Source organism: Mycetomoellerius zeteki, unplaced genomic scaffold (assembly GCF_001594055.1).
Source record: "Mycetomoellerius zeteki isolate Tzet28-1 unplaced genomic scaffold, Tzet1.0 scaffold31, whole genome shotgun sequence".
NCBI lineage: Eukaryota > Metazoa > Arthropoda > Insecta > Hymenoptera > Formicidae > Mycetomoellerius > Mycetomoellerius zeteki.
The window spans coordinates 2,297,237-2,317,531 of NW_017257294.1; the positions used below are offsets into that span (position 1 = coordinate 2,297,237).

At 36.5% G+C, this 20,295-nt stretch overlaps 4 protein-coding genes across 10 annotated transcripts; 1 reads left to right on the top strand and 3 right to left on the bottom strand.

Annotated features, from left to right (window-relative positions):
* Positions 1–561: 561 nt before the first annotated feature.
* LOC108724698 (high mobility group protein homolog TDP-1) lies at positions 562–2,753 on the bottom strand. 4 transcript variants are annotated; one of them, XM_018451244.1, is made up of 3 exons: positions 2,418–2,753; positions 1,889–2,175; positions 562–1,617 (listed from the first exon to the last, which is right to left on the bottom strand). In XM_018451244.1, the coding sequence occupies exons 1-3, from the start codon at positions 2,474–2,476 to the stop codon at positions 1,562–1,564; spliced, it is 402 nt and encodes a 133-aa protein (XP_018306746.1). In that variant the 5' UTR covers positions 2,477–2,753; the 3' UTR covers positions 562–1,561. The 4 variants fall into 4 exon arrangements, 3 of the variants coding, with proteins under 3 accessions (XP_018306746.1, XP_018306747.1, XP_018306745.1); XM_018451245.1 differs by having other exon boundaries at positions 562–1,566; positions 1,876–2,175; XM_018451243.1 differs by having other exon boundaries at positions 562–1,613; positions 1,876–2,175.
* A 114-nt stretch (positions 2,754–2,867) lies between these two features.
* Positions 2,868–6,600, bottom strand: GXIVsPLA2 (phospholipase A2 group XII). The gene is made up of 3 exons (XM_018451242.1): positions 6,131–6,600; positions 4,605–4,672; positions 2,868–3,321 (listed from the first exon to the last, which is right to left on the bottom strand). Exons 1-3 carry the CDS (start codon positions 6,363–6,365, stop codon positions 2,998–3,000), a joined length of 627 nt encoding a protein of 208 aa, XP_018306744.1. The 5' UTR covers positions 6,366–6,600; the 3' UTR covers positions 2,868–2,997.
* Positions 6,601–7,249: 649 nt separating this feature from the next.
* LOC108724699 (glutaredoxin-C4) lies at positions 7,250–10,486 on the bottom strand. Of its 4 annotated transcripts, none has more exons than XM_018451249.1 (3): positions 10,400–10,486; positions 8,982–9,103; positions 7,250–7,553 (listed from the first exon to the last, which is right to left on the bottom strand). In XM_018451249.1, exons 1-3 carry the CDS (start codon positions 10,404–10,406, stop codon positions 7,356–7,358), a joined length of 327 nt encoding a protein of 108 aa, XP_018306751.1. In that variant the 5' UTR covers positions 10,407–10,486; the 3' UTR covers positions 7,250–7,355. The 4 variants fall into 4 exon arrangements, with proteins under 4 accessions (XP_018306751.1, XP_018306749.1, XP_018306750.1 ...); XM_018451247.1 differs by having other exon boundaries at positions 8,982–9,122; positions 10,400–10,467; XM_018451248.1 differs by lacking the exon at positions 10,400–10,486 and adding an exon at positions 10,113–10,288 and having other exon boundaries at positions 8,982–9,122.
* Positions 10,487–12,031: 1,545 nt separating this feature from the next.
* garz (Sec7 domain-containing protein garz) lies at positions 12,032–20,230 on the top strand. Its single transcript, XM_018451332.1, has 15 exons — positions 12,032–12,314; positions 12,586–12,784; positions 12,858–13,085; positions 13,157–13,263; positions 13,344–13,890; positions 13,962–14,332; positions 14,416–14,593; positions 14,664–14,779; positions 14,871–15,062; positions 15,132–15,467; positions 15,546–15,754; positions 15,833–16,078; positions 16,152–16,650; positions 16,730–18,841; positions 19,181–20,230. The coding sequence occupies exons 1-15, from the start codon at positions 12,192–12,194 to the stop codon at positions 19,277–19,279; spliced, it is 5,562 nt and encodes a 1,853-aa protein (XP_018306834.1). The 5' UTR covers positions 12,032–12,191; the 3' UTR covers positions 19,280–20,230.
* The last annotated feature ends 65 nt before the right edge of the window (positions 20,231–20,295 follow it).

Below are 20,295 nucleotides of genomic sequence, written 5' to 3' on the forward strand. Positions count from 1 at the left end.
ATAGCTCTGTGACACGCTTATAAGCAGAATCTACGTTCGGTAATCCGTTCGTCAAGCACACAACCTTATTTTAGTTCTTTATCGTGACCCAGCAGATTATATTCGCGAATGACTGGTGTACCTAGTACAATCAAAATCGTTGCGCGAATATATATATGCTTATTACTGTTTTAACTGCACATTCAATTTCAGAAAAACAGGAGGAGAGAGATAAGGGAGGATAATTGATATTGATATAACCCTTTCGTCTCTTTATCCGCGTCCGTCGACAGCGGGACGTTTCTCTTCTCCGTACTCGAGGAAGGCTCGTATTAAACTGATTCTTAACTTGTCGACAAAGATTGCACACAAGGTACAATTTAATCATAGTTATCGATCGGTGATTCTTCGAAGGCACGAGTTCGTATACTTGTGCATTTTAAATAGAAAAAAAAAAAAGAAAGGGAGATCAGACGTTATCTTGGACGGATTAATTTCTGTCGGCCAAGGTATCGCTCTTTCATTTCTAATTTCAAAGAAAGAAAGGGGGGGGGGGTAAAAGAAAAAAAAATGCGGATATATTTACGAATAATATTCTGTTTGATATTATCAATTGTTAAACATTGTTATTTAAGTTGGCACACTTGTACTTTACTGTATCATAAAGAAGAAAAGATAACTGCGTAATGCTATGATAATCCTCATTGTATTATTACGGAAGTCGTTTAATTGTCGCCGACATCGTCTCACCATTGTAAAATCGTCAATCTCGATCGTCAGCGCCATCGTTTACATAATTTTTATCAATTGTTATCATTATTATTATCATTAATAATCATTACTATTGTGACAGATGATGAAACACATACAAAACAGACACCCACACAAAAAACACACACACACACACATACAGAAAGAGACTCACACAAGAAACATATTCATGCGTTATATTTTAATTGTCACATGTATGATGTCACACCCATTCGTTCGGTATTCATTACTCTCTGTATGTTTTTATTATCTAATATCGCGAGAGGGTAGCTCTAGTTTCGGAAAGAATAACGGAGCGCGCAATCAGGCTCTTCCACGAAGCGTCGCGAGACTCGTGCCGAAATTATTTTTTGTATCGAAATCGCGAGAGAAAGCATACGTCGATTTCCCTTCGCGAAGTGAAGGAAAGAGGAACGGTAGTGTGAAACACGTTACCCCGAAGATATTGCCCCGAATCGCGTAATTTCCCTCCCTCGTTGTGGGCGACGCTTCGCGGAACGGTCGTGACGACAAAAAAAATAATATATTTATGGTACGAAACGTTACGAGTTTAATTTTTTCAGACGAGAGAAACGAAAGAAAAACGGCAGATCGCCTAGCTTAGAGTATAATTGAATAAGATAATTAATAATGTATAAAAATACATCAATATTTATTGTACATAGATCTAAAAAAGACTACTAACAAATAAAAAAGAAATCAAAAATATGTAATCGCGTCTTTGATTGTTTCCAGGTGCCACGTACGACGACATATTGCATGTAAGATCACCTCCTTGCGCGAGATAGACCCTCTACAAGCTTTAGTTACTTCATCCTGGACATAGGAATGCGATCACATCTCTAGCTTGCATTTGAAGGATTCTGAGTAAAAGTGAAATAAGTCCATAATTTATGTGGTTTCTTGGGGGAGATATTTATATTTTCTCTTAGATTTTACATATTACATTTCTCTACTTTCTCTTACTAGATATATTACTTGGATATATAATTATAGCTTCTTGAACCTTATAACTTTATGGATTTAGTCCACTTTTATCTTAAATGCTTCACTTGGCTTAGAGTTGATGATAATTTACGCGTCATTACTCATATTCATTACTCTTATTTCTTTTTCACGGATTACCTCGAATGTGTGAACGATCGTTTCCTCTTCCGTTTCCTCTCCTGACGTCGTTTCTTCTCCTCGTTGGCAAGATCCACATATTTCTTTCTCTGTTCGGGAGTCATCCGGGACCACAATTTGCCCGCAGCTCGCGCTATCACGGTGACATGCTCATTCGGTTTTTTGCTACGAAGTCGCAGAAAGAAAATGATGAAAGGATTCGTCGCTCGAGAACGGTGCCCGTCCTTTTGGCCCTGTGAACTTTGGCTGGCGGCTTTACCGCTTCCATTCGCGGGTTGTCTACCTTTTCCGGTATCTGCGCTACGTGAAAGGCAAAACTGCAAAGTATGCTTTTGCGTGTCCTATTGATCGATAAGTCTTTCGTATAGATATAGATTGCAGGAAAATGATGCGTATATTTTTCTTGGCTTTTGACGCTTTTTCAAAAATTTAAAATGGATGTAAATGAGTGACTCAAACAAGCCTGTTCCAAGAACGAATCAAGAATAAAAAATGCAGAGTTATACGAGACCAGTTCCGTCATAAAGTAGAAATTATCTTACTCGCTCTCCTTCCGGTCTTTATGTATCTTGGGAGGTTGCGCGGAACTGGCGTTTCCCATTTCCGCTTCACCTTACGGAAGTGTCAGCGAATTAGTGTTACAATTAGTGTTACTTGATAATTTATTATTTATCATTCACGCCGGTCTCAGTACGGTGATTTTATCCACCAGGGACAATTGTCACATTGACATTTGTATCAGAAAGACCGTCTATTGTTTTTTCAAAAGACAAACACGATTTTAGTATCACTTGATATTACAAAAGGGAAATCATTCTCAATCCATTCAATTAATTTAATATTGCACATATTATCTCTTATTTTCTATCTTCACTTTAACAAAATTTCTAATTAGTAATAATTATTTTACAGTTATAATAGGAAATTTAGCTCTCTTATGTCTCTTATAAAATTCGACATACGTTTAATCTAAGACTTACAAATTATGCTATGAGGAGAACGGCGTTACAAAAATCCTGGCTTTTGTTAGTAAATCCAAAATTTACAAATTTCTGCTCCATTTAATACACTTTGTATAAATACATCATATTATTATTTTTATATTATATTATATATGCAACGTTATAATTCTCCTCCGGTCTGCGCCGCTTTCTTCGGTTTCTTATTTTTGCTCCACTTGTCGGGACAGTAACATGCCTGTTTCTGAGCGTCGAGGAAACTCTTGCAACCCAACGTAATCGTTCCCGTGAAAAGAGCCTTGGCCGCAGCTTTACACGTCTTGACGATACTGCCGGCGGTGGTTTGATACGTGTCACAATATTTGTAAAGACATCTTTTGAATTCTAGATCGCACTTCTCCTTATCTGTGTTGCAAGTGTCGTAACAAATGTCGTGAGCGTCGCAGCACTTTGTCATTTCAGCGAGTGGAAGGTATTCTTGATTCACCTACAAATATTTGTAATAATTTGAAACGATCAAGTAGAGCAATAGCCTAGTCAACACCAATTAAGTAACATAAAATCAATAGGTGGTACAATTTCGAACAATTTTGAATGAAATCTTCAAAGTTCAAGTTTGATTTTTTCTTCTGTTTGGTACATACCCAAATAGCCAAATGCAGTGTATTTGCTGACATGTTGCAGCAACCAATTTCGACAAACTCAGGACAAGGTGAGACAGCATTATGTCTGTCGCGTTGAACTCAATGGAATTCAAATTCTTGCGATAGCAAATTGATGACAATATGTCAACATGAATATCCTCGACAATAACTAGTGTTGTCATATTGTCAGCATTTTGTTAGCAATGAGCTCAAGATGAAACGATTAATTATTCGTTGCTAACACATTGCCGACATCATAATGTACCACCATTGCTCACAGTTTGTTCTAGAAATTTCGACAATTGATTACATATATAAGCAGTCATGTTGTTGTATTTATAATATGTCCTATTTTGATGTCAGCAAATGTACAGCAAATATATAACAACATATGCAATGTATTAGTTTGCACAACACGCTATATCACGCTTGGCTATCTGGGTACTCTTCATTATCCTCCACACAATGATATGAGGCGATTTATCAAACTTGAATCTTGAAAATTGGATTCTTTCTTTCGTTCAAAATTGTATCATCTTATTCTATATAATTTCACACTCAACAATATAAATGAAATATAATACATACATATTTTACGCAATAATTACATTATTGTTGAATGTGAAATTATAACATTGATGTTATGTTGCTATTACTTCATTTATATTTATTAAAGTCCAGGATAACGTCAAAATTACATTAAAATGATCATGATTGATTGAAAAGTGACTTTTAATAATCATTTTGATGTCATCTTGAATTTTTGTTCTCTGCTTTGGTATAATTAATATAATTAAGAATGTTGCAAGCAAGACAGATACTGTAAAATATATAGACTTCGAGTAATATCGTAAATTAAATTATAAACTTAACTAGATTAAATCACAAGCTCGACCACATTAAATTACAAGCATTAACTAAGTTGTAAATTTAATTGCTGACTTAGATTGTAAATTATCAAGAAATGTATATATTAAATTATAAATGCATGACGATGCACACTTGTTTATGCAGTTAATTGACAAACAAAAATTCGATAAAAATTTTTGTTATATTATATGATACATATAGAAACATTGCATATCACTTATCGCTTATTTATTTCCTCTCCAGGAAACACACCAACCTGAATACCAAGGGATCCGCATCCGTCACTTCGCGGTGTGTGATTCCAGTTTGCCTTCGGCGTGGATCCTGAAAATGATTTGAATAATGCGCCATTTGTTCAATCGCAACCGCTCATCCAATTACGACGCACCATGTCAGTTGTCGCGTTTCACATTTGTGATTTGTGCGCTCACGAGAAACAAGAGATATTATTCATTGCAATTTTTTCCTTCATAACCTCTGCGATCGATACGGAAAGCGTAACAAAATGGCAGTTGAAAAAGGAAAATAATTTTTATTAGCGAAATATATGCGCAAAAATTAATGGGACAATCTCGACTAATCTCTGATTAACTTAATCATCGATTGACAAATTAATCGGCGATTAATTATCAAATAATATCTATATTATTTGCTTACAATAGAATTATTGATATTTTGTTGCGTGACATATAACAGAAAGATTCATTAGACTTGTTCTTTTTGGCACCTTTCATCTTTCTTCCTTTCTCTCCAGGAGGAAAGAAGAGGAAGAAAGATGAACTGGTGCAAAAGTTCAGCCAGAAAGAACAGGCCACTTCACTACGTAATTAAACCAAGATTAAAGTTAATCTACATTGGTAAAAATGGACATAAAGGCATTAAGTTTTTCATTTTCACTTTCTGGTGAACTTGTGATTCAAACTTAATCTTACTTAAGTTTATAATATAAAAATTGTTTTTTTTAGCTTAATCACTAAATTAATAGTTTTGTAGTAGTTATTTAAAAAATTACTACAAAACCATGTTTAAAAAAATACAATTTTTATATTATCATAAGATTAAAGTTAACCACAAGTTAACCACATACAATAGATGTTCTTGTTTATCCTGTAGGTTAAACAAAGACACCTATCGTATAGGTCGCGGACTAAGCGTACGGTGTAAACGTAGCCATTGATTCGAGTCACTGATTCAGTTAGACCCGATTTTTTATTTTCTGATGAACTTGTGGTTAAACTTAACCTTATGATAATATAAAAATTGTATTTTTTTAAATAACTATTACAAAACTATTAATTTAGTGATTAAGCTAAAAAAACAACTTTTATATTATGAGAACTTAAGTAAGGTTAAGTTTGAATCACAAGTTCACCAGAAAGTGAAAACGAAAAACTTAATGCCTTTATATTCATTTTTATCAAATGTAGATTAACTTTAATCTTGGTTTAATTTATTTTATTGTAATATGCTTAAAACTGTAAAGAGATAAAAAAATAAGTTAAACCGAAGTTAAAGTTAATCTATATTAATAGAAATGGACAATTGGACATTAATCAAAGAATGATGTAAGGATACATCATGAATCAGAGTTTATGATCAAATGCTCCAAAAATATCGTAAGGGAACGGGGCCAAAAGGAAAGGGGTGTAGAAAGTGCAATTAAAAGCCAGAGAGATCCGCGCGGATCGATCGAGGAAACCGACCAATAGCGTCGCATCGTTGGAGAATAACCTGATAACGCGACGATGACAGCTGATGATATGACACGTTGAAATTACCCACCGTCAGGACACTTGAAGACGCAGTGCTCCTCTACGGCGGCATCGAACACCTCGTGTATGTCCTTGATCTTCTTCGCCACGGTTATGGCGTTGGCGAAGAGGTCGTGGAAGACCGTCTCCGCCGCCAATACCGCGTCACGTAGATTTGTCAATAACCCGGCGCCGTAACCGGACCAGGCATACGCCAGGAACGTCAGCACATAAATTATGATCTTGCGGTACCGCGTCAGATCCATTTCTTCCTCACTTCGCGGCCGATCGGCCCTGGATGGACACGATCGAGCGACTCTCACTAAACTGCGGATATTTTTAGACAGGCGTGTGCGTGTCCACCACCGTCATCGAGGTGGACACGTGGTGCCCCGTGTTGTCGACCGTATCGACTTGAACTTGATTATTCCGCCTTTTTTTAGCTTATAGTTTTTTTCACTCGCGCTAATAAATCCTTCCCGCGACAGGATTGATACGTCGATTTGCAAGAGAGAGGAAACCGAGAGTGCAGAAAGAGCAGCTGACGAAAGACGCGTAACTTTCTATTCGTGAAAAATAATAAAATAATGCGTAAATTTACGTAATTCGACTAATGAATGCGCTAAAATTTGAAGCAATTCCTTTATGTAGATATTCTATACAGGTAAATTAAAATTGTCAATCATAGTTAGTTTTAAAGTTGACTTCGACCGTACTGCAATTAATACTTAATCACCGATTAACTCGTTGTGTAATAATATCGCTTTTATTAATTAAATGGAATTATCAGTTTTTTATTTTTTCAAAAATAAAGTTGGAGATTAAGAATAACAAATTAAAAAATTTTCTTGTAATTTTTGCCGTAAGAATTATTCAACAATAAACAAATCAATCAAATTCTAACTTTAATCTAGTTGAAATTTAATTGAAAAACCTTTAACTTAAATAAAAAAAACGCAACTTTATTTTACAAGCTACTTTTCATAAATAAAATTTAAATGACTAATTAAGTAATTAAAGTAAAATTAATAAGTGAAATTATAATTGATGTTTACGCAATCATATATATTTACCTTTATTTTCAATAAAGAACGCAATCAATGAAAGGGTAGGAATTAAAGTCCATTCAAAAGATATCTTTTTTTCTCTCTTATATCAGTATAGATGTATGTTTGATTTATTGTTAGAATAATTTGTTCCTTATTACGAACGAATTATTTTCACAATTTATCACAAGACGCTTCGACGGTGGAAATTCAAAATTTTTTTACAAGTTCGCCACTCTGTAACAATTTCTTTACGTCGGTACCGCCTCCTAAACACTCTCCGTTGAGGAATACCCTGGGCACTGTCCTGGCGCCAGTTATTTCACCCAGCACATCTTGTATTTCCTGCGCATCCTCTCTATCGTCTAACTCTACCGCTGTGTACGACTTCTGCAACGAGTCAAACACCTGCACAGAAATTTAATGAAATTGATTAAAATAAATAAACTATAAATTAATAATTTATCACTAATTCCCTTATTTTATAATTAATAATAAATATAATTTAGATATTAAATTATTATATTTAAATTTACATATCGTAGTGTAGAAAACGCGACATAATTTTTCAGCAAATTGCAAATTAGTGTAAAAAGGGCAATTTTTTATAGAATATAATATTCAATAAACTCACGAAAAACTGCAATGTTGATATACTTAAACAGGGAGAAAATAAAACTTGATTAATTTTCAAAGATACATAGATGCTAAGAATATCAGAAGGTATTTCTTTAATTTCAGAAGCCCGCATGCGTCAAACAATCAACAAATCAAATACAGCGAGATAACCACTTGTCACGTACGTGACATAGTCGTTTCGTTTTTAATTTCATATTAAGGGGGCACCTCATGTAAAGGATAAAAAAAATTGAAAAAATTTTTTTGCATAATTTAATAATTTAATTTAATTCGAAGAATTGACGTAATTATAGATGATTTTATTGCAGACCGTCAAGTAAGTAAAGCTCCGAGCGCGCGTTGCGCTTTGTCGACCCTTAGGCTTTGAACACAACTGGAAAATTTATTTTGTGTATCCTATAGAGACTGGCTGCTTTCCTTTTAAGAGACACAGTCGACACAACTCGACACAAGTGTCGTTCTACCTTTGTCACTCTCTGAATGTCAAGAAGGATAGAACGACGCTTGTGTCGATTTGTGTCATCAAATAGAAAGCAGTGATTATACTCTATAATGTACATTCAAATTTACTTTATGGGCCCAGCATAGCAGATTAGCTGTTAGTACTCGAAAATTGTTGGTTATATATACTTAAAACTTTAAACGCGTTTTTCTCAAAACTACTTTTTTAAAATTGGCGTGCAAAATAAACTCAAAAACTATTCATCCGATTGAACCCTCCCTGTGCACAGATCTAGATAAGTACTTTCCTCATAAATTGAACCTTTTTATTTTTTATAATTATATTGTTTAAATAAATTACTTTTATTACATAATTAACACGAAAATTTTTCGTAGCAATCGATATTTTTTTCTTCTATGTGTCGCCATTTTTATAATTTGACATTATTCTCTTTAAAAATAGATTCAATTAATAACGTAAGCTCTACAAAAAAGGAATCGTTTTTGTTTTTTTGTTTCAGATAAATACAAACAGCGTTACATTGCACGCCGATGCACCAAAATTAAATTATTGTAAATATAAAATTCACATTGTTTTTCTATCAAAAAAAATTTTTTTAGTTCAATATTACAATAACATATCCTGAAAATTTCAAAAGAATTTGTCGTATAGTCTCCTATTAAAAAATTTCGAAAGATTACATTATTCTCAGCACGATACATGAGGTGCCCCCCTTAAACAGAGAGCACAAGTACCTCCTTGGCCATTTTACAGTAAGGGCAGTACGTCTTGGAGAATATGACAACCGAGTCCTTGGCGATCAATTCTTTGACGAAGTCTCGCGTCGACGGCATGATGGTCCTTTTTGTACTGGAAACTATACCCATTCTATTGAGCTAAAGAGATCATTACGCTTGATTATGCCTCGGCGCTTTAGCACGTGTTGGCGTTAACGTTTGCAATTCATTTATGAATAGATTCGAATCGCGTCCGATGTCCGATGTCCATTGTTCGTGACGTTCGGAGTTTGACAGAGAAAACTCGCATTCTGAGAGCTTTGGATGACATAATGTATCTCTACAAAAATCTTGCTGATGGATATCGGACGTGGGTTGAATCGATCGGTTACTCTTACGATAATCATGTATTCATGCAGCATCCACTTTATTATCACAATTAGCAATGTCTGATAGAAATTCAGCCACTTGCATATTAAAACTGATATATGATATTAATAAAATTAAATATAAAAGTATATGAATATTTTAATCGATTAAATACCTAATAATGAAATATTGCCACATTATTTTTTTAATATGCAGAATATATATGTACTATTTCATTGTCAAAATTGATTACATTACTTCACTTCCAAGTAGAACAACAAGTCACGATGAACGTCAAAATAACATAAAAATGAATCGGAAATTATTAAAATATGACTTTTAATGATTATTTTAGAGTCATTTTGACATCATAATGACTCGTTCTGCTTGGGCTGCATTTAGATATTTTATATGAAACAATCTCTTGCCAACTAATTATTTTAAAATAATTAATCGTATCATAATATTCTGCCAATTTTGATACAATTGAAAAATCGAGAATATATCGTCGTTTATAAACTATTTAATTATTTCTTTTAAATCGAATGTTTTGGTCAGTGTGACAACAATAACTCGGTGAGAAACGAAGTAGCGAATGTGCTACATTGTTACATTTTAGCATTAAGATAACAACACGCGCCCGAGGCACACGAGAATACACAACAAAAGAAGATGTATCGATAATAATTCATCTATTTGTACTGGAAGGCAGGTAGTGGTTAACGATACATGGCAAACGTCAAGAGATCAAAGACCTCATCCATTTAGATTCGCCCTTACCTCTCTAATTGTGATTAACGTCGCTTTAAAGGAATAAATATGTCACTACGGGAATTGGTTGCCAATTGACAAATTGGCAACGAAATGAAAATTGTAATAAAACTGTCTATCAAGGGACCAAGACACGTTCCTTCAGCTGATCGACGCGATTTTAGGTTAGGTTTTACTAGAGTTAGCATTAAGCCTTATTCACATGGCATCATTGACGAGCGATGTTACGAATAAAGAAATCGCAGAAAATGTTTATGAAAATGAGGTCGGCCGTCACTAAATTCTAATCAACTTACGTCGCATTTGGAGATACAAGTCGACATACGTGTCGTTCTATCTTTGTTACTATCAGAAAATCGAGAAAAATAGAATGTTTTGTGTTGACTCACGTTACGTCACTAATTAAATGGAAATACCCAATGTAGGTAGATTAACTTTAATTTACCCATTATTTTTTTTTAATTTTTAAAACTAAAAAAAGGATAAAAGTAAGATTAAAGTTAATCTACGTTTATGAATATTTATTAGGCTTCTATTCTACAACTTTTAACGATGTCGTTATATTTTTGTTGCGTGTTAGCTTTTTTACAAAGTGTAAAACAACAATTATGTAACGACAATGTAACGTATCATTATCGTCATTAAGAGCCTTATAATTGGCTAACACAGTTCAGGCAGCAAAATTGCTTTAAGCAAAATTTTTTATTATTTCAGTACCTCTCTCTATAATTTATTAATTTTTCGTCTACAAGTTAAAATTAATATTTTATTCATATTAATAAATATAATTCCGAATTAAAAATAAATGTAATAATAAATTTGGGACTCGCTACCTCAAAATTATTATAAAATCAACAATTAATTATAAGTAGGTAAGAAGTTTTTAGAAAAAATCATGATATGTTATTCGATATACTTTTGACGATATAGTTTTGTGAATTCTTGACAAAATAATGATTTTTCAATGATATTTTAACTTATAGTTTTACTTATAACATGATAATATTATAAATTAATTACTGATCAAATATTATTAGTCGGAGTTTGATTGAAGTCACCTTAAAAATATTTGAAAAATAAAACACGATCGAATTTCTGAAATTGAAATTTCAGGAAATTTCTGTCGATTTTTGGAAAATTTCTATAATTCGTAGATTTAAAATTTCAAGCTTAATTTTCTTGCGAATATTTAGCTAACAATAAAGCTTGTTGCATCAGATCGAATATGAGGGGATTCGAAAGTAATCGAGAGTATGACAATTAAGCGTGAACGTAAGAAATGAACGTAAGAAAAGGCATTTATATTGCACCTCTTTTACGTTTCGTTGTCTCAATTTTCGTCTTGTATATAGAAACTTTGTTTACGATTTGTTACTCTCCTCTTATCATCGACTTTCCTGGTGAAAAAGTTTCGCTAAGATTATTCCACGTTTTGGAACATTTCAGTGAAACTGCTGAAAATTTGCTGAAACTTCACTGAAAATGAATTTTCCAGCTAACATACTGAAAAATCACTGAGAACCGAAATTTCTCTGAAATTCTTGCTGAAATTTTTCGGAAATTAGAATTTTTCAGCTAAAAATCGCTGAAATTAAACTGAAAATTTTTTGAAATGCTGAAAGTTTGTTAAAAAGTGTTTCAAAACGTGGAATAATTTTAGCAATTTTTCATCAAGGTTATACTTCAATTTTTATTTCTGCCAGGGCACAAAATTATCTCAAGTACGGGCCTGCAATATATATATATATATATATATGCACACACATACACACATGCATATATAAATGACGGCACCCACATTATTTTGTCGTTGGCAGTGTGACACGCTATCGACTAATCGAACGTCGGTGCTTTAACTGCGAGATTCGTAGATCGATAGCGGTTGACGGTAAAGTCGATGATTATCGCGTTGGAAGTTGACGGAGGTGCGGGTCTGTGGGGACGTCAGGGGACGTGCGGGAAGTGCAGGGAACTGGGAAGTGGCTGTGCGGCAGTCGACGTGACGGAACTTCGCTGATCGAATTTATTCAGCTGTGTTGTACGATCTTTCGGAATCCTGTTATGGCGTAGCAACGGAATCACGCAAGGATGAGTAGAACCGCGAGACCTGGGGGCCCCTGTAGGGGCGGCTTGTACGTCGTCGAAGACGAGGTGGGCCTCCTGGTGACGGCAATGCGACGAGGTGCCCGATGGTCGTCGCACTCTCACCAGGTAGAGACTCTTTCTTATCTCCTTTGCCAACTGTTCAACGCGATTCAGACTATTATTAGGAATATACACTTGGTAGTATTCCTAATCAAATCAAACAGGTTGTAGAGATTGATCTGATGACACTTCAAGTTTGTATAGACACTTTAAATTTGTATAAATAAATTTACCATTACAATCCTCTCCAGCTGTAGTTTGATACGACAGATGGTGATAACTGTCATGAAAGAGCTTGAAGAGATTTTTTTCTCTAACTGCTTAATTTAATTTCCAGGATGACGATCAGGATACTCTCATGAAAGGCTTGAGTACTTTGAAGGAAGTATTAAACGAACACAGAGATTTATCCCAATTAGAACCTGCAGTTTTTCTCACTCCCTTTCTGGAAATTATTAGATCTGAAGAAACTACTGGACCTGTGACTAGTCTAGCGCTTTCGGCTGTTAATAAAATAATTTCTTATGGTCTCATTGGTTAGTCTCAATTATTGTGACAACGAAAATTATTATTTTTATCTTGTAAAATATAATATATGTTGCTTTTTAGATCCTAATCATCCTGCCATAGCAACTTGCGTAGAAGCCATAGCAGATGCTGTTACACACGCGAGGTTTGTAGGTGCTGACGCATCTGGTGATGGAGTAGTTCTTATGAGAGTTCTGCAAGTACTGAGAGCCCTGATGCTGTCGTCTGCTGGTGATCATCTCTCTAATGAAAGTGTATGCGAAATTATGCTGAGTTGCTTTAGAATATGTTTCGAAACTCGTCTTAGTGGTGAGTTGTCACTGGTTTCATATTTCTGCTGTGACAAATTACGAGTATATCGTAATGAGGTATCTTTATAGAAATACTTAGAAAAACGGCGGAGTATTGCCTGAAGGACATGGTTCAACATTTGTTCACCAGATTACCTCAATTTGTTGACGATACCAGAATCTTGCCGAACATGAAAGTAAGTTTCATAATATGCGATTTATAAAATATCTATTTGTAAAAAAACAAACATACATGAGACAATGTAATTTTTGACAGAAAATGAGAACAAATAGCATAGAGAATACTCGTGGCAAGAATAGAAAACACAAAAGTTATACGAAGCAAAAATCCAAGTCTACCACGGATGACATTGATGAGAAGGAGCCGATGATTTCAAGTTCAGTTGACAAAATACGAACCGGTCACTTGGCTACCACACCCGTCTCACCAGTCGGCAATATCGTTGACATGCAGGGATCGTTGAATCATGGAAGTGTTGATAAAAACGAGGACGAGAAGAGTGAAAGCAAGAATAATATTAACAAAGATAATATTAAAGATGGAAATGACTGTATCAAAGCGGTGGATCAGGATAATCAGGAAGCTAATAAGAAACAGGAGATTGATAAAGACGGAAATAATAAAGATGTTAAAAATGAAATAGAAACGGTCGAGGTAAATAATGCACCTGAAAATATCAATGTGGAAAATAAAGTTGCAGTTTTAACAGAAAGTAAGAGTGTAGAGAAGGAAGATGCGGCTGATCAAAAAATCACGGATGAATCCGAATCTTCCATTAAGCAATCTATTTCAGAAAATCAAGGTACATGTTCTTTTTGCTATTTTAAAATAAATCTTAATATTTTCTAATATATTTTTTGAATAATTATGCAGGTGACGAAGAAAAAAGTATCGATTTAGCACAATCTCCGATTGGTAGCGTGGAAGATTTATCGATAGACGAAAATCTGTCTAGGGCATCTAAAATGAAAGAATCTGAACAAATCGAGGAGTATGTGAATAGTCAGGGTGTCCGATTTATTCCGTTGCAACAACGGGCGCCATATGGCGCGTTATGCGTTCGTGAATTGTTCAGATTTCTCATTTCTCTATGTAGTCCCCTTGACAAGCAGAACAATGAAATTATAACTCATCTAGGTCTTAGCTTATTGCAAGTAGCGTTGGAAATCGCCGCCGACGCTCTATCTAATTTTTCGTCCCTACTTGCTCTCGCGAAGGACGACTTGTGTAGGAATCTAATCTTGGTAAGCAAAAGCAATTAATTAATTATACTTAATGTCGTTCATTAATGAAGAAATAATCGATGAATATTATATTTATGTATCAGCTACTGGGAACAGATAGATTGTCGATCCTCGCTGTAAATCTTCAAGTATCATTCTTGCTATTTGAGTCGCAAAGAGAACATTTAAAATTCCAACTGGAACATTATTTAATTAAATTAATGGAAATAGTTGTTTCTGAATCTAATAGAATATCGTACGAGCAACGAGAATTATCGCTTGGTACGTCTTAATTTCATAGCGATTGTGCAATATATATTGTAACAACAAAGTTTATTTCCATAATTTGCAGAGGCTATAGTAAGATTATGGAGAATACCTGGTTTACCCGCTGAATTATATTTAAATTACGACTGTGGACTTTATTCTACGAACTTGTATGAGGAACTTATGAAAATGTTTTCTAAGGTACATTTTTTTTCTTCGTATATTATAAATTAATATCTAAAAAAAAATGATTAAGATATAGAATCTCTATATCTTCAAAATTATTTCTTAGAATGTTTCTCTACCAATGACCACTGGTATGCATACCATGCAATTGATTTCCTTGGACGCCATAATGATGCTGATCGTCGGTATGGAGATTCGTTGCAAAGGCTGCAAGGAATTGTGCAAACCATCGCGTCATGAGGCGTCGTCAAATCTACCCACGCGTGAAGATTTGCTCGATATAAAAGCGAATAAGCGAGTAGGTATTTATTTTCCACTTATTTCTTATGTAACTACGATGAATCAAATCTCTCCTTGTCATTTCCAGTGGTTGGCTCTTGGCACAGAAAAGTTCAATGAGAATCCACGAGAGGGTATCGCGAAACTTACGGAACACGGTTTGCTGAGCAGTACTCCAGGTCACTCGGATCCAGAAAAAATCGCTAAACTTCTAAGAGAGAATCCTGGTTTAGATAAAAAAGCGATCGGTGAATACATCAGCAAGAAAGAAAACAAGAACATTCTCAATTATTTTGTGCATAATTTTGACTTAAGAAACACTCGAATCGATCAGGCTTTGCGACTTTACCTGGAATCGTTCAGGTTACCTGGGGAAGCTCCCCTAATATCTCTTCTACTTGAGAAATTTGCTGAACATTGGCATGTGTGTATATATATTCTAATATTTTTTTAGAAATAACGTATGTGCGAAGATAGAATAACAAATTGTTGTTGTGTTTAGGATAGCAATGGTAGACCTTTCGCTTCGGCTGATGCCGCCTTTACGTTAGCTTACGCGGTTATCATGTTAAATGTCGATCAACATAATTATAACGTAAAGAGACAAAATAATCCTATGACTGCCGATGAATTTAAAAGAAATTTGAAGAAGGTTAACGGCGATACTGATTTTGATCAAGATATGCTCGATGAGATATATACTTCAATTAAGTAAGTGTTATAAATATTTAAATTAGATCTAGTCCGAATATTCCAATTCTAAATATTGTTTAACTGTTATTTGTGCAGAGGGGAAGAAATCGTGATGCCAGCCGAACAAACTGGGCTAGTAAAAGAAAATTATTTATGGAAGGTTTTATTAAGAAGAGGCTTCGGACCTGAAAGTATGTACTTGAAAGTAGGCAATTCTGGCGAATTCATCGATAAAGACCTAGCCGAACACGCGTGGGCTCCCATTGTGAGTGCTCTTTGTCGAGCTTACGATAAAGCACCGGACAGATCGTTGCAACGCAAAGTCGCTCAAACGTTCCTTAGGTTTGTTTATTCTGTTGCTACCTATTATAAATTTATTCTTATATTAGCTATAGCGTATTCTCTTTTTTCTCAGTTGTGCGGCAATCAGTGCTTACCATAGCATGTGCAATGACTTGGATACGCTTATAGTCAGTCTCTGCAAGTTTACGGGTCTGATAATCGGCGGGAAATCCGAGCAAGTAGTTTTACATATCGGTGGAAGCTCAAAGTCCCAAATGGCAGCTCGCACTCTTTTCAAGATCACACATTTACACGGGGATGCCTTGAGAGCGTCTTGGAAGAACATCATCGATTGTTTACAGTCGCTCTACGAGGCAAGATTATTGCCAAAGAATCTTACGGAGGCGGAAGACTTCATTGATCCGTCCGGCAAAATATCTCTACTCCGGGAACCGACCACGCCCAAAGTTTCTCCGGGTGATCAAGGAATACTTTCCACCTTTTATTCTTATATCGCTATGGATACATCACGTCTGCCTCATCCCGCTGAGGCAACTGCGCGAAAAAAGGCCGTGGAGTTCATTGCCAATTGTTATCTTAAAGAAATTATAGAAGAAAGTAAATTCTTTCAGGTAAATCGATGATAGGTGATTACTGGGCTACGACCTTATATATATATATTTTTTTTTTAACAACCTTTGTCATTTGCAGAGTGAATCGCTCAATTCTCTTGTTGGTGCTTTGGTATCAGCTAATCCTAATGACGAAGATATATCTATCTTTCTACTGGAGTTGTTGCTAGAAGTAACTATACAGAATCGTGACAGAGTAACGTGCATCTGGCCTGTAGTTCAGAGTTACTTGGATCGTTTGTTAACGGTGGCGGCGCGTGAGAATCATCCTTATTTGCTCGAACGAGTAGCTGTGGGCATGTTGAGATTGGCTATCAGGCTTTTACGCGGAGAAGAGTTTGCGTGTCTATCACCTCTACTACCTTTGACCCATTTGCCGTCCGCAACGACCGCGCCATTAGCTCGACAAATCGCCTACGGTCTGTTCGAGTTACTGAAAACGGGCGCCGCAAACATCCATAGTGCGGAAGATTGGAAGGTAGTATTTAGCCTGCTGGAGTGCGCAGGTGCTGGCGCATTGGCGCCTAAGCGATCCAACACAGTTCTAGATGAAACAGCGAACGCTCGGGCATCGGTCTTGGATCCTAGACCTATCAGTCCCGTGCCGGAATGGGTATTAGTATCGCCAACTGGTACCGAGGCACCGCTTCCAGTAGCCGCCGATACGATAGTGCTAGCGCGCGATCTGCAGTTGCACGACTCGGCGGCGTTCGTCAAATGCTGCGAAAGTTTGAACTTCCTAGTGCGTGACATGGTGCATGTAACGCCCTTCAATTTCGATCTGTGCGTCAATTGCGTTAGAACGTTTGCTGAGGCGGTGCTGCAATGCGCGGGCAAACGAAACAGGGTATGCAACTCCGCGGAGGAATCGGCTGGTTATCAACAGAGCCCGGAGCAACTCCTAGATCTGATGCACACCCTACACACGAGAATTGCACAGGTATTCCAATTGTGGGCGGAGGAAGGTAGCATTGACGATGGTATATCCCTGTGGCCGCAAGCCTGGCGACCGTTACTGCAAGGTATCGCACGACTCTGTTGTGACGTTCGTCGACCAGTACGCACGACAGCGATTACAAATCTTCAAAGAACCTTGCTGGCGCGTGATTTGGCACAGCTGTCCGCGATAGAGTGGTCGCAATGTTTGGAGGAAGTATTGTTCCCGCTGTTGGCACAATTATTGGGTCCGATCGCTTCCAACGATCCTATCGGCGTCGAAGAAACAAGAAACAGAGCCGCAATGTTACTCTCCAAGGTATTTCTTCATCATCTGAATCCACTGCTAACTCTACCTGGTTTCCTGCCGCTTTGGTTAACAGTGCTGGAACTTCTACGCGCGTATATGCACGCCGATAACAGCGAGCTCTTGTTTGAAGCGATTCCCGAGTCGCTGAAGAATATGTTGCTGGTGATGTCATCGGCCAATGTTCTAGCGCCGAGTTCCAATCTCTGGGCGCCCACGTGGAGAGCGATCGACGCGTTTCTACCGAACCTGAAAACGGAGCTCTTTCCCGAACCGCCGCCTGTTGTGGTTTTGCCGCCTCCGCAACTGCCACAGCAGCAATCATCACAGCCGCAAGTTATTAGCTTGGTTGGCCAACAGCAGCCTTTGTCTTTTCCGGGATCTATAGCGCCGCAACCAGAAAATATTCCCTCTTCGCCTGACATCGAGTGTTCTAACGAGAATAATGTAGATGCGAAGACCGTGACGCAGCCCTTGGAAATTCTAAATTCTGTGCAATCTGGCGGAGTTCCGGTTCCAGTTCTGTTACCGACATTGATGTACAATACCGAGGGCAAGGAAACGCAGCAAGTAATCACTCTAGTTAGCCAACCGGCTCCCAGTGTATCCAGTCCAGTCGCGGTACAACCAACAGCTCAGAATTTCTTTGACATTTGCTACTCGGCAAACTCTTTGACTGAAAAGATGGACGAACGACTGCAGCACCAACAGGAGCAGCAACAGCAACAGTCAGTGGCGTCAAACGAGGAAGATCCCAGCAAGTTGACGAAGAATATGACGCAAAATGTTGGTTTGGCAGACGAGAATCGCGATTTGATACTCGCGATGAGAAAATATGAGGAATGGAAACAGCAACAGGAGCAGCAACAATGCACGCAGCATGTACAATCGGCGCAGTATCAGCATCCGACGACGGAAAATTCCCCGTACCGCGTGGATCCATCTGAGGTGAATCAATGCCTTGTATCTTAGCAAGATCTTGAAGAGTCAATCGTCCGGAACCGATTGACTCTTACAATTAAAAACGCGTTCGCTTTGTCTCGATTAAACGATTTCATTATTTTACAAACAACACTAAGGTAACGCAATGATCAATATGTAAAGATTTATTAACAAATATAAACATGTTTGGTAATGTCTTTACGCGAGCGCACTTGCAATTGTGCAAAAAATCAATATAAACGTCCATGATAGAATCTCGTTGATAAAAGAAATCAGATAGTCTATTTCTTCCAAAGTGATAAAAGTTGTGATAGAGAGAACGTAATCGAAATATTTTATTTGCAGACGACGGTAGATTCCACGGGGGCGACGACGTTTAACTCCGCGGCGTATTTTAGCGAGGATCCGGCGGCGGATCTCCTCTTCGTCGTCACTAATCCTTGACCACTGTACATTTCCTATGTATAAATTGTATTATATAAAACATTTCTACAATGCGTGATCATGTTGATCGTGTAGAACAGTATCGAAAATGATTGATAGACAAAGGAGGATGAACGTAGGCGCAGAATCGTTGTATCTTTGATTTGTATATTTGGAAAGCACTCATTATATACAAATAACATATATCTGTACTATACCCATGTATACACGGTATTGCTAAGATTATCGTACCATCTTAGCAATATTATTGTCGTATAATCTTAGCAATATTAGTGATGACACGATACGGTTCTCTGCACCACTCCTAGCACTCGCTACGTCGTATTTCCATTTTTGAATCTTTTTCATTGTGGACGAAAGAAGCTCTTCGCGAATAAGCCAAATGCGTAGGCCAAATCATTTTGGAAAACGACCGATTAGTTATTTGCCATTGATGTTTTATCGGCGTGTTGCATGTATTTTATGTAGAACGGTGCGGACCGTAATATCGATTCATACAAATCCTCCTTAAGCATTTACGAATTCTACTACTACACAGGTAAGAGAACTTTTCTCTCATGTCTACATGAATACATGTTAGACATGTACATGTTCAATGCGTTTCATAGAGAATGTCGAATTAATTGACAATGATTTCGTTAAACAATAATCAAGAAACCGTTGAGATTTCAGTGAGCTCAATTTCAATTGTAAATGAAATTGAAAGATCTTGCCAGTCGTGTTTCACGAATAGACAAGTAAAAGAAATCGCTAAGTATGTGCGTTCATAGTGTCGAAAATTGAACTCTATGAAATACATCGGTTTCATAGCCTCTATTTATAACGTTATAACTTATACTTTTAATGCAATTCGAATGTTTCTTCATTCGTTCAGTATCGTAAACCAATCTGTACATATGCAAATAATATATTGAATAAGAAGAGATTTATATATGCATCATGTTCATGTCCCCAGAGAATATAATATTAATATCCGTACGGATATTGAGTGCTTAATATATTATTACACAATATGA

Bases quoted from the DNA above. Each gene is read 5' to 3' on its own strand.
- LOC108724699 (XM_018451247.1), bottom strand. From the start codon at position 10,426: ATGTCGACTTGTATCTCCAAATGCGAC. The intron at 9,123-10,399 runs GTAAGTTGATTA...TGATCTCTTTAG, and splicing joins CTTGTATCTCCAAATGCGAC to CTCAATAGAATGGGTATAGT. The intron at 7,554-8,981 runs GTACTTGTGCTC...ATTTCTGTGCAG, and splicing joins ACTGTAAAATGGCCAAGGAG to GTGTTTGACTCGTTGCAGAA.
- GXIVsPLA2 (XM_018451242.1), bottom strand. From the start codon at position 6,365: ATGGATCTGACGCGGTACCGCAAGATCATAATTTATGTGCTGACGTTC. The intron at 4,673-6,130 runs GTGGGTAATTTC...AATCATTTTCAG, and splicing joins CGTCTTCAAGTGTCCTGACG to GATCCACGCCGAAGGCAAAC. The intron at 3,322-4,604 runs GTTGGTGTGTTT...AAATATTTGTAG, and splicing joins GCGGATCCCTTGGTATTCAG to GTGAATCAAGAATACCTTCC.
- LOC108724698 (XM_018451243.1), bottom strand. From the start codon at position 2,476: ATGGGAAACGCCAGTTCCGCGCAACCTCCCAAGATACATAAAGACCGG. The intron at 2,176-2,417 runs GTAAGATAATTT...CCTTTCACGTAG, and splicing joins AAAGACCGGAAGGAGAGCGA to CGCAGATACCGGAAAAGGTA. The intron at 1,614-1,875 runs GTAATCCGTGAA...ACTTTTACTCAG, and splicing joins CGATCGTTCACACATTCGAG to AATCCTTCAAATGCAAGCTA.
- garz (XM_018451332.1), top strand. From the start codon at position 12,192: ATGAGTAGAACCGCGAGACCTGGGGGCCCCTGTAGGGGCGGCTTGTAC. The intron at 13,264-13,343 runs GTAAGTTTCATA...AATTTTTGACAG, and splicing joins GAATCTTGCCGAACATGAAA to AAAATGAGAACAAATAGCAT. The intron at 15,063-15,131 runs GTAGGTATTTAT...TGTCATTTCCAG, and splicing joins ATATAAAAGCGAATAAGCGA to TGGTTGGCTCTTGGCACAGA.